Genomic DNA, 13,522 nt, shown 5'->3' with positions numbered 1-13,522 from the left:
GTCAAGATCCCAGATCGGTTTATATGGCAGCTATATCAGGTTATAGACCAATTTGATTCATACGTGGCACAGCTGTTGAAAAACATAACATACAACTTCATGCTAAATTTCAGCCAAATCGGATGAGAATTGCGCCCTCTAGAGGCTCAAGAAGTCAAGACCCAAGATCGGTTTATATAGCAGCTATATCAGGTTATAGACCAATTTGATCCATACTTGGCACAGCTGTTGAAAATCATAACAAACAACTTAATGTAAAATTTTAGCCAAATCGGATGAGAATTGCGCCCTCTAGTGGCGCAAGAAGTCAAGACCCAAGATCGGTTTATATGGCAGCTATATCAGGTTATAGACCAATTTGATCCATACTTGGCACAGCTGTTGAAAATCATAACAAACAACTTCATGCTAAATTTCAGCCAAATCGGATGAGAATTGCGCCCTCTAGAGGCTCAAGAAGTCAAGACCCAAGATCGGTTTATATGGCAGCTATATCAGGTTATAGACCAATTTAATCCATACTTGGCACAGCTGTTGAAAATCATAACAAACAACTTCATGCTAAATTTCAGCCAAATCGCATGAGAATAGCGCCCTCTAGTGGTTCAGGAAGTCAAGATCCCAGATCGGTTTATATGGCAGCTATATCAGGTTATGTACCGATTTGCGCCATTCTTAACAAAATTATTGGAAGTCGTAACAAAATACTTCATGCAAAATTTCAGCAAAATAGCATGAGGATTGCGCCCTCTGAAAGCTGAAGAAATCAAGAGCCCAGATCAGTTTATATGGCAGCTATATCAAGTTATGAACCGATTTGCGCCATACTTAGCACAGTTATTGGAAGTCATAATAAAACACGTCGTGCTAAATTTCAGTAAAATCGAATGAGAATTGCGCCATCTGAAAGCTGAAGAAGTCAAGACCCCAGATCGGTTTATATGGCAGCTATATCAGGTTATTACCCGATTTCAACCATACTTGGCGCAGTTGTTGAAAGTGATACCAAAACACCGCATGCAAAATTTCAGTCCAATCGGATGAGAATTGCGACCTCCAGAGGCTCAAGAAGTCAAGACCCAAGATCGGTTTATATGGCAGCTATATCAAAACCGGGTGTTAGGTGGTGTTGTGGGGGTGGGGTGGCCTCATAGTCACTTTTCCCGAATATTAATATCAGATTCGTACTGTACTCCCAAAGACCTTTCATTTGAGCCCCATATTGCTATGGTCGTAAATTTGTCCCTTTTGGGGGATGTTTTTGGTGAGAGGCGGCCCCCCAAATACATGGTCCCAGATTTGGGTATCAGATTCGTATTCTGCACTCAATAACCTTTTATTTAATCCCCATATTGCCATGGTCAGTAGATAAGTCCTGTTTGGGGGGTGTTTTTTGGGGAAGGGGTGGACCCCCAGAAACGTGGTCCCACATTTCGATGTTGGATTCGTATTCTATTCATTTGAGTCCCATATTGCCATGGTCGGTAAATATGTCTGATTTTGGGGTGTTTTGGGGGCTGGGGTGGTGCCCCTAACACTTGTTCCGACAATTGGATATCAGATACGTTTTCTTATCCTAAATACCTTTCATTTGAGTCCCATGAGGAATCCACCACTCCCAAAATTTGGCCCGGCCGATTTTACTACGCTTTTATTTGTTTATGACAAAAATTTATGGTAAAAATTTTCTCTAAAATTTGAACATATTTTTTTTTTTTATTTTATCCTTACAGATGGAACCCCCCCGACGCCGTATACCCGAACTTAAACAACGTCCCAAATCTGGAAATTGGTCCAGTTTCCACAGCTCCATGTCTTCATCTCTAATCAAAAGTCAAGTACTGAATAGCAGCTATCACGAGGCTCTCTCCACCGGAGCCCAAACACCCGACTCAGGTATATCGACCAATGGTGACATGAAGGCCACCAGCAATGAGGCTCTCGATCGCAATGATCCCAAAGCGAAAAAGGAGGAAATCGAACGTCTGAATAAACAATTGAAACTATTTGCCAAGAAACAAGAGCAACTGCTAAGGGTGGCCTTCTATTTGTTGCTGAATATGGCCGAAAATGTAAAGCTCGAAGAGAAAATGCGTCGCAAGAACATTGTGAAAATGCTGGTTAAAGCTTTGGATCGCCAAAACATTGACCTTCTGATGTTGGTCACCACATTCCTAAAGAAGCTCTCCATAGTGGGCGATAACAAGGATGATATGAGCGAATTAAATATTGTGTCAAAATTACCCCGGCTCTTCCAAAGTGGTCATACCGATCTGGTGCAAGTTACTCTAAAATTGGTCTTCAATTTGTCATTTGATGGTCCGCTGAGAAGGAAGATGATTGTGGCGGGCTATTTGCCCATGCTGGTGATGTTCATCAACGATGAGAAACACCATAGTATAGCGGTGAAGATATTGTACCACATGAGTTTGGATGATAAGGTGAGGGAAAAGGTTTTCTCAAATGAAGATTTTCTCACATTTTTTTCCTTTTTCGCTCTCCTTTAGGTTAAGGCCATGTTTACCCACACAGAATGTGTGCAAATGGCCACCGATGCCATTATACTCAATTTAAATTCCAAAGTTGATCTCGACTTGATTGCCCTCTGCATTAATCTTTCGCTTAATCGTCGCAATGCCCAGATTATGGTCGAAGGCAATCGTCTGCACAGCCTTATGGATAGAGCCTTTAAATACCAGGACTCCTTGTTGATGAAGCTGTTGCGTAATCTCTCCCAGCATGAGTCCCTGCAGACGCTCTTCATAGACTATGTGGGAGATTTGGCCCAAGTTCTTACCATCTGTGAAGATGAAGCCTTTTTGGTGGAATGTCTGGGCATTTTGGGAAATCTCGCTCTGGCCGATTTGGATTACTCACAAATTCTGCAAAATTTCAAATTAATACCCTGGGTGCGAGACATTCTGGTGCCGGGTGCCAAACTCGATGATCTGGTCTTGGATACTATTGTCTACCTGGGCACCTGTGCCCATGATGAACTATGTGCCCTGCTCTTCTGTCGAGCCAATGTGGTCTTATCGCTTATCGAATTGCTGAAGGCCAAACAAGAGGATGATGAAATTGTATTGCAAATAATTTTTGTGTTCCAGCAGATATTGCGCCATGAGAGTACCCGAGAGTATATGATCAAGGAGACGGAGTCACCAGCCTATCTCATTGACTTGATGCACGATAAGAATTCTGAGATTAGGAAGATATGCGACTACTGCTTGGACATCATTGCCATTAGTGATACTGAATGGGCGAAACGCATTAAGGTAGGTAGCATTTACTCCATGATTTGTGTGGAGGACTTTAATTATTGGCACAGCACTATATCACAGATCACCGCTAAATTTGTGAAATGTCCGGAAGCGAAAAAGACGATTGGCGATGATTAGCTCAACTTCATGAGAATGAGGAGCATTCAAGGAAAATTTTCTTAATAAATTGGTTTTTATTTGATAACAAATTAATTAATTTTATTTTATTTTTATACCCACCATTTTGTCATACCGTTTGCAACACATCGAAATATCCATTTCCGACCCTATAAAGTATATATACAGCGTAAAAATCTAAGACGATCTAGCCATGTCCGTCCGTCTGTCCGTCTGTCTGTTGAAATCACACTACAGTCTTCAAAAAATAAAGATATTGAGCTGAAACTTTGCGCAGATTCTTTTTTTGTCCATAAGCAGGTTAAGTTCGAAGATGGGCTATATCGGACTATATCTTGATATAGCCCCCATATAGACCGATCCTCCGATTTAGGGTCTTAGACCCATAAAAGCCACATTTATTATCCGATTTTGCTGAAATTTGGGACAGTGAGCTGTGTTAGGCCCTTCGACATCCTTCGTCAATTTGGCCCAGATTGGTTCAGATTTGGATATAGCTGGCATATAGACCGATCCTCCGATTAAGGGTCTTAGGCCCATAAAAGCCATATTTGTAAGTCGATTTTGTTGAAATTTGGGACATTGAGTTCTGTTAGGCCCTTCGACATTCTTCTTCAATTTGGACCAAATCGGTCTAGATTTGCATATAGCTGTCATATAGACCGATTTCTTGATTTAACGTTTTGGGCCCATAAAAGGCGCATTTATTGTCCAATATCTCCGAAATTTGAGACAGTGAGTTAAGTTAAGCTCCTCGATATACTTCTGCAATATGGGACAGATCGGTCCAGATTTGCATATAGCTGTCATATAGATCCATCCGCCGATTTAGGGTCTTAGGCCCATAAAAGCCACATTTATTATCAGATTTTGCTGAAATTTGGGACAGTGAGTTGCTTTAGGTCCTTTGACATCCTTCGTCAATTTGGCTCAGATCGCTCGAGATTTGGATATAGCTGCTATATAGACCGATCCTCCGAGTTAGAGTCTTAGGCCTATAAAAGCCATATTTGTAAGCCGATTTTGCTAAAATTTGGGACATTGAGTTCTGTTAGGCCCTTCGACATTCTTCTTCAATTTGGACCAAATCGGTCTAGATTTGCATATAGCTGTCATATAGACCGATTTCTTGATTTAACGTTTTGGGCCCATAAAAGGCGCATTTATTGTCCGATTTTGCTGAAATTTGGGACAGTGTTTAGACCTGTTAGACTGTTAGACCCTTCGACATTCTTCTTCAATTTGGCCCAGATCGATCAAGATTTGGATATAGCTGCCGTATAGACCAATCTCTCGATTTCACGTTTTGGGACCATAAAATGCGCATTTATTGTCCGATGTCACCGAAATTTGGGACAGTGAGTTAAGTTAAGCGCCTCGACATCCTTCTTCAATTTAGCTTAGATCGGTCCAGATTTACATATAGCTGCCATATAGACCGATCTCTCGATTTAAGGTTTTGGGCCCATAAAAGTCATATTTATAAGCCGATTTTGCTAAAATTTGGGACATTGAGTTCTGTTAGGCCCTTCGACATCCTTCTTCAATTTGGCTTAGATCGGTCCAGATTTACATATAGCTGCCATATAGACCGATCTCTCGATTTAAGGTTTTGGGGTCATAAAATGCGCAATTATTGTCCGATGTCGCCGAAATTTGGGACAGTTAGTTGCCTTAGGCCCTTCTACATCCTTCGTCAATTTGGCCCATATCGGTCCAGATTTGGGTACAGCTGCCATATAGACCGATATCTCGATTTCAAGTCTTGGCGCCAAAAAAGGCGTATTTTTAATCCAATTTCACTGAAATTTGACACAATTACTTATGCTAGGCTTTTCGACATCCGTGTCGTATATGGTTCAGATCGGTTTATTTTTAGATATAGCTACTGTACTTATTAGCATTTGGTTCAAATCGGAACATATTTCGATATAACTGCTATGGGACATAAGGTATGAAAGGTGGTTTACATATATACCCGAGGTGGTGGGTATCCAAAGTTCGGCCCGGCCGAACTCAACGCCTTTTTACTTGTTTCATTTAATTTAATTTTATTTTTTTTATTTTATTTTATTTTATTTTTATTTTTTTATTTTATTTTATTTTATTTTTATTTTTATTTTATTTTATTTTATTTTATTTTATTTTATTTTTTTATTTTATTTTATTTTATTTTATTTTATTTTATTTTTATTTTATTTTATTTTATTTTATTTTATTTTATTTTATTTTATTTTATTTTATTTTATTTTTATTTTATTTTATTTTATTTTATTTTATTTTATTTTATTTTATTTTATTTTATTTTATTTTATTTTATTTTATTTTATTTCATTTTATTTTATTTTATTTTATTTTATTTTATTTTATTTTATTTTATTTTATTTTATTTTATTTTATTTTATTTTATTTTATTTTATTTTATTTTATTTTATTTTATTTTATTTTATTTTATTTTATTTTATTTTATTTTATTTTATTTTATTTTATTTTATTTTATTTTATTTTTATTTTATTTTTATTTTTATTTTATTTTATTTTATTTTTATTTTATTTTGTATTATTTTTTTATTTTGTAGAATAATAAGTCAATTATTTAATATTTTATGTTATTTTTTATATAAATCCGATTCTTTTTTGAAAAACCCAAAAAAATGTTTGCAATATATATGTACCCTCCAAAACTGTTACCTTGGACCACTGATTGCACTGTGTTTTCACAAGTATATGCAAAGTGTTAAACCAAAGCGGGGAAACTCTTGAATCGAAGAGCGGTTCCTATTTTCGAACATGTTTTAGTTTAAAGAAAAAAATGTTTTTGTGACATCCAGTACTTTCTTTCTTGCGAGAACCCAACGGATCTAATTCGAAATTCGGGATTTTTAAATGGATGACAATGAGGTCTTCATATATGATGTGTGGTGGGCTGCTTGGACTTAACCAGAGTTCAGCCCAGGATCTTCACAAAGGGTTCCCGAACACAATGATACTTCAGGAAATGATGAGGCAGAAAGGGTTCGTCCTCGACGTACGAATAGGTCGAAAGACTTGCATACATGCATATATCGAGCTAATAAACCTAGTAGAAGGAATGTCAAAGCGGAGGAGATAGTGTGATGAAACTACATGAACGGATGTCGTATTTCCGGAGCGCTCTGGCCTACGATTAACCGCAAAAGTACTGACGAACTGCTTGCTTTCGATAAAAGATCAATAAGAACTATGACAGAAGCCATCCCATGGTACTAAGCTATATGATAAAGATGACAAAGAGACGGTCAGACACTTACTTTTTATACCCCCCATCATAGGATGGGGGTATACTAACATCGTCATTCCGTTTGTAACACATCGAAATATTGTGTTACAAACTTTCTATTAGTGTAGGTCGGTTGGAAATGTAAATAGCCTACATCGGTCCATATTTACATATAGCTCCCATATAAACCGATCTCCCGATTATAATTCTTGTGCCTCTAGAGTGCACAATTCCTATACGACTTGGCTGAAATTTTATACTATGACGTTTTCTATGATTTTCAACAGATGTGTCAAGTTCAAATCGGTCCAAAACCTGATATATCTCCCATATAAACCTATCTCCCGATTATACTTCTTTAACCTTTAGAGAGCGTAATTCTTATCCGATTTTGCTGAAATTTTTGCACAGTGACTTTTTCTATGACATCTAACATACGTGCCAAGTATGGCCTGAATCGGTTTAAAATCGTATATAGCTCCCAGATAAACCGATCACCCTGTCACACTTCTTCAGCATCTAGAAGGCGCAATTGTTGTCTTATTTGCATGACATTTTGCGCAACAACTTCTCCTTTGACCTTTAACTTACGTGTCTAATATGGTCTGAATCGGTTCATATCCTTATATAGCTCTTATCGGCACATCGGTTTATGATTTGCCCATATTATTGAGTCCCTATAGGATGCCATTCTTATCCGATTTGGTTGAAATTTGACACAATGGAATTTACTATGGTCTCCAACGTCCAAGCCAAGTATCGTCCGAATCGGTTCATAACCTGATATAGCTCCAATAGCAAAGCAATTCTTATTCAATTTCCTTTGTTTGCCTATAAAGAGATAGTGGACTAAGAACTTGACAAATGCGATCCATGGTGGTGGGTATATAAGATTCGGCCCGGCCGAACTTAGGACGGTTTTACTTGCTTCGTGGTAGGATCTGCAGAGGCACAAACTCTTCATCTTCATGGGGAATCTTGCAAATATATGGTTGCCCAAAAAGTAATTGCGGATTTTTTAAAAGAAAGTAAATGCATTTTGGTCCACCTGAGAACTGAGGAGACAGCCCGTAGCAGTTCGAAGAGTGGCATTCTGACAGATTTCAATATTATTCCACTGCGTGTCACAGAGCTGACAAAACCACACTGGCGATGCATAACTTACCACAAACCGACCATTTGCTTTGTACGTGGTCAACATGAAACCTTGTTGTCACCACCCCAAGTGCTGCCGACAAGTGACAAATTGCTGTGGAATGTGAGGAGAATTTGTATTTTGGGACACTTGATGGTCGGAATTGTCACTCTATCGACCATCACTTCCAGCTCCCTACTCACCTCATGAGTGTATGTATGTAGTGAACAATGTGGCTGATGATTTGGTGGCAGATATCTTCAGATCTCTTGAAGCGAAATAAGAGGCAAGCTCGTTGAGGTAGACGTTTAACCTATCGCAGATGTCATCAATGGGTAGGGGGCCAGATGCCATGATCGTAAAATCTCCCGCATATGATACGATCTCTATGCCGTCTGGAGGGGATGGAATGAAGGATAGGTAGAGGTTAAACAAAGCCGGAGATATCACACCGCCTAGGGGAACTGCCTGTTTCACCCTACGGTGTTTCGATTTCCTATCCATAAATTCCACAAACGACTGGCCTGGCTGGAGGAACGTGTTGGCAATGTCCTCACATAGTTGGCATAGCTGACAGTGTCGAATGCCCAGTGCTACGAGGACCGCCCTATCACATGGCATGGGCTGATTGAAGCCACGCACAAATGTGTGCGGTGATGGCATGCAATGCTGTTGGTGAGCTATGCAGTCTTTTAAATCCATGCTGATTCTCGGCGAATGGAAATTCTCGAGGAGTAGGCCCGGGAGGAGTAGTCCAACGAGGCCCGGGAGGAGTAGTCCAACGAGGCTCGGGAGGAGTAGTCCCTCAAGTGTCTTGGCTACTGGTGAGAGAAGGGTTATCGGTATGTACGACTACCCCGATACTCGGATACTTTCTAGGGTTCCGTAGCGGGATCACTCTGCCCATCTTCCAGACATCGGGTACTATAAGAGTGTTCAAAGACAGGCTGAGGATATTTGTAAGGTACTCAACTCCAGGTAGATCCTGATTCTTATGGGACTCAAACGAATGATATTTGGAAGTAAAATAAGAAACTTTTATTAAAATTTGGGGTAATGTACCAAAGGGTCCGCCCCCCAAAAACCACCCTCAAACGGATATGTAGGCCAATCGGGACAATATGAGACTGAATCGTAAAGTTTTTAAAAGTAGAATAGGAGACTTCTATAAAAATATACGGAACGGGGCAATATGAAAGATATTTGAGAGTTGAATACGAATATAAATTTGTTTTAAAATTTGGATATGTCAAATATCTTGATGCTTACCGGGCCAGCTAGTTGTTGTTGTTGTTTTTTAGCCACATGTCTTAATGTGGAGGTATCGATCCTCGTCTAGCTCCTATAGGTGAGCAAGCTCGTTCTGGTCCAAATGATCGATCGGCCCGGGAACTTGATGGCCATTGGTTATTAAAAGGCGCCTTATAGGCACTCAGTATTTATGCAAGAGCGGGTGCCGCCCGACGCCTCACTTAGACTCTTCGTTTTAGGGCGGATGTTGGGGAAAATTGAACACCGGAAGAGGGGCGGATCCTTCCCATTAACGCAAAAACACCCCCAATAATAACAGTAGACCGATCGGGACATTATGTGACTCAAATGAAAGCTATTAGAGATAAGAATACTTGATATTTAAAAATAGATCCAGATAACTAGGGCACCGCCCGACCCCAAAACTCCTCAAAAAGGCATCTTGGATGGTAATGACAATATAGGACTCAAATGGAAGGTATTTGTGAGTAGATTACGAATATGGTTTGGAAGAAGCAATCGGCTATATATTTTTGTTGATATCGTCAGGGGGCGGACCCTCTCCCTTACCCCAAAAGCCCGACGCAAAAATAAAAATGGACCGATCGGGACAATATGGGACTCAAGTGAAAGGTATTAGAGAGTAGAGTATTAATTTGATAAAAAAAAAATTGGGTCAGGTACCTAGGGAGCTGCCCCATCCCAAAACCCCCTCAAATAGGCATATTGGACGATAATGACAATATAGAACTCAAATGAAAGGTATTAATGAATAGATTGCGAATATAGTCCGGAAGGAGCAATAGGCTATATAATTTGTTGATATCGTAAGGGGGCGGACCTTCCCCCTTACCCCAAAAGCCCCTCGCAAAAATAAAAATGGACCCAACGGGGACAAAATCGAACTCAAATGAAAGGTGTTAGGGAATAGAGTATTAATTTGATAAAAAAAAAAAAACATTGGGTCCAGGTACCTAGGGAGCTGCCCCATCCCAAAACCCCCTCAAATAGGCATATTGTACGATAATGACAATATCGGACCCAAATGAAAGGTCTTAGTGAGTAGATTACGAATATGGTCTGGAAGGAGCAATAGGCTATATAATTTGACCCTCCCCCTTACCCCAAAAGCCCCACGCAAAAATAAAAGTGAACCGATCGGGTCAAGAGGGAACTCAAATGGAAGGTATTCGAAAGTAGAGTATTAATTTGATAAAAAAAAATCTTAGGTCCAAGTACCTAGGGAGCCGCCCCAACCCAAAACCCCCTCAAATAGACGTATTTGATTGTAATGACGATATAGGACTCAAATGAAAGGTATTAGTGAGTAGATTACGAATATGGTCTGGAAGGAGCAATAGGCTATATAATTTGTTGACATTGTAAGGGGGCGGACCCTCCCCCTTACCCCAAAATCACTACGCAGAAATAAAAATGGACCGATCGGGACATTACGGGACTCAAATGAATGGTATTAGGGAGTAAATAAGGAATGTGGTCTGGAAGGAGAAATAGGCCATAGGTTTCGTTGATGTCGAATGCGGCGGACTCTCCACCTTACCCCAAAAGCACCATCCAAAAATAAAAGTGGACCGATCGGGACAGTAATAAACTCAAATAAAAGGCATTTGTGAGTAGATTTTTAATTAGATAATAAACATTGGGTCCAGGCAACTAGGGGGCCGCCCCGTACCAAAACTCCCTCAAATAGGCATGACAAAATAGGACTCAAATGAAAGGCATAAGGGAGTAGATTACGAATATGATCTGGAAGGAGCAATAGGCTATTTAATTTGTTGATATCGGAAGAGGGAAATCATGACAATACGAGACTACAAAACCCCTCCCCAAATGGGAATATTTGCCAATCATAGCTATATGGTGTACAAATAGAAGGTATAGTGTTTGGAAGTAGATAAACAAATTATTCTGGGCAGATACATATGGTATTAACATATTTCTCGCGTGATGTTAATGAAGGCGCAGCGGGTTCAACTAGCAATTTAAAAAAAATCTATTCAAAAAATTTTTAGCGAAATTTTATAAGTTGCAGTATTGTTCCTCTTCGAGGCTACTTCGAGATTTGGATAACCATCTTGATTTTGATAACCATCCTCAAGGAGAAATCCAGCAAAGGACTAGTTGGATTGCATGGAATACTTTTTATTTATTATCCTATACTATTTTATCCCCTTCCTCTCTCATTTCCCCACTATATTATTTCACTCTAAGCTACTCTAACTGTATGTCTATCAAATTGTCCCTAAGCTCAGTTGTAGAATTACTTTTTTCCACCCATGACCCTTGTCAAACATTTTGTCTCTTGTCCTTATGTCTTTGTCTATGTGTTTGTTGCTCTCTTCATCTGTTCATTACCTTCAAATCTCAATTTAAATGCAAAATCAAAAATCAAAAAAAAACAGCCGAAAAAATCCCTTCTGTGATGTTTTTAAAATAGAAATTTTCTTTTTTTTGTTTTTTGTTTTCTAAATTTTCTAGCTGGAAAAATTCCGCAACCACAACTCACAATGGTTGTGTATGGTGGAGTCACAACAGCAACATTTTGATCAAATTTCCCCTGTTTAAACAAAGACTTCTTTTTCTGTTTTTTTCTTTTCCGTTGGTTCAAAACTCAAATAACCCTCCTCCATATCCATCCATATTTGTGGCAGCTTGAGAAATTTCGCAATCACAATTCGCAATGGTTGTGCATGGTGGAGTCTCAACAGCATGAAGACAATAACGAAGACTATCAGGATGAGGAGGATGAGGAGCATGATTTGGATAATTACTTGCGTGGTGAATATTTGGACAATTGCGATCTCTACAACAATACGAACAAGGAGAACGAGGACAATGAGGATAGTAACAGCAATAGTAATAATCCAGCAAGTCCCGCTAACTCCAGTTACAGTCGTCCAGTTAGTAGGTAAGTAACGTAATCTAAGCGTAACTCAACATAACCTTAAATAATTCATTGACTCTCAGTTTCAGGCGCAGCCAAGATCTTGATGATATCTACAACATGTCCTTTAGCACCAAATCTCAAGGATCCAGCCAGGGGGACTCAACCAGTAATTACATGTTTAAGTCCAATAAATCCTTGGACTCCGAGGGCTTACACGAAGAGCTTTTACTGGCCTAAAGCTTAAAAAGGGTAACGCATTCATCAATTTTTGTTTCCTAGCTTTTTAGAGTCTAAACAGAAAAAAAAACACAAAAGAGGAATATTTTTGATGTGAACAAAAGAACGCTTAGTAATTCTAAAATTGTGCTTTTAAGAGAACCAAGAAACAAAACAAAAACTCATCCTCCCCCCCACCCAATAATAAATGAACGATGAAGAAAAGACGATAAAAAGGCATTTATGAAAGAGTTGAAAACAAGATAAACAAATTCTCTCGTTTGTGTGCGTTTGTGTATGCGTGAATATAAGGAAAATCATATTTGCATTTTAAGTAAATACATTTAAAATTGTTTTATATAAAAAAAAGAAAAAAAATCATAAAAGCTTTTGCAGCCGCAAGCAATAGAAATCCAAAAATTAATATGTTTTTAGTAGCTGAAAATTATTAGAAATTATATGAAAAAAATCAAATATTTACATAAAAGACCTATGACATTTGAAAGACAGCTAATTTTGTTAAAAAAAAAAAGTTCAAAAGTTGTCAATAGATGGCGCTTGAGATTTATTGTATTGCATTCACCAACTTTCATAACATTGTCCAGCAAGCTCCCTCGCTGAGAGCGTTTATGCTTGCATGCTTAAGTTGTCGTCTATACTTTCATAGGTCTTTTGCTTTGACATAGCTTGGCGCACAGAAACCGAAAACTTAATCAATATTTTGTTAAGCATTTTTTTGTTTATTAAATTTTTCCTTTTTTCATAGAAATCAAAGAATATTTTCTATATGCATATGTACTATATTTATCGATATACTATGTTTGTATGCTAAGAAGAGGGACCTTCCATTTTTCAGTTTAAGTTCAAAGGCTTTGACATTTTCACAACACAATTTTTTTACTTAACATAACGTAAAACAAACAATTTTATTTCCATAGTTTTCCATTTTTTTTTTTAAATTCTACGTATTTTTTAATATTCCTTAATTTTTCCATTTATATGTACATTTTATTTTTTTGATGTTATACGCGTATATTCGAATCGGTTGTTTTATTCGATAGCATCGATAACTTTTATCGGGCTTTTAAAGAAAAGAAAATGTGATAAACCCAGAGCTGATACAAAAAAAACACCTAATTTTGTTGAACCAATTAATATTATCGATAACTTTTGACAATCGATAACTATCGAAATATGGTTATATGGCAGTCTCTTTTGAAGAAATAAAATTTTTTGCATTGTAATAAAATATATTTCAAACAAAACTTTTATAGCTTTAATATAATCAATAATTGTTATCGATATTTGGTAGTAAAACAATCAAGGAAAATCAGGATTTTATTAATAATACTGAA

General features: G+C 38.0%; 1 protein-coding gene across 1 annotated transcript in view; it reads left to right on the top strand.

The window, feature by feature from the left end:
* The window catches only part of LOC106090645 (kinesin-associated protein 3), a 196,406-nt gene extending 184,215 nt beyond the window's left edge, over positions 1-12,191 (top strand). The window contains exons 7-10 of the mRNA XM_059367753.1: positions 1,734-2,441; positions 2,508-3,275; positions 11,716-11,972; positions 12,032-12,191. Coding sequence (XP_059223736.1) covers positions 1,734-2,441; positions 2,508-3,275; positions 11,716-11,972; positions 12,032-12,188 — 1,890 coding nt within the window. The 3' untranslated portion in view covers positions 12,189-12,191. The remainder of the gene's footprint in view (positions 1-1,733; positions 2,442-2,507; positions 3,276-11,715; positions 11,973-12,031) is intronic.
* Positions 12,192-13,522: the final 1,331 nt, after the last annotated feature.

This window comes from Stomoxys calcitrans, chromosome 4 (assembly GCF_963082655.1).
Source record: "Stomoxys calcitrans chromosome 4, idStoCalc2.1, whole genome shotgun sequence".
NCBI lineage: Eukaryota > Metazoa > Arthropoda > Insecta > Diptera > Muscidae > Stomoxys > Stomoxys calcitrans.
The sequence above is the reverse complement of the archived record's forward strand: the minus strand, read 5'-3'. Positions and strand labels throughout refer to the sequence as shown.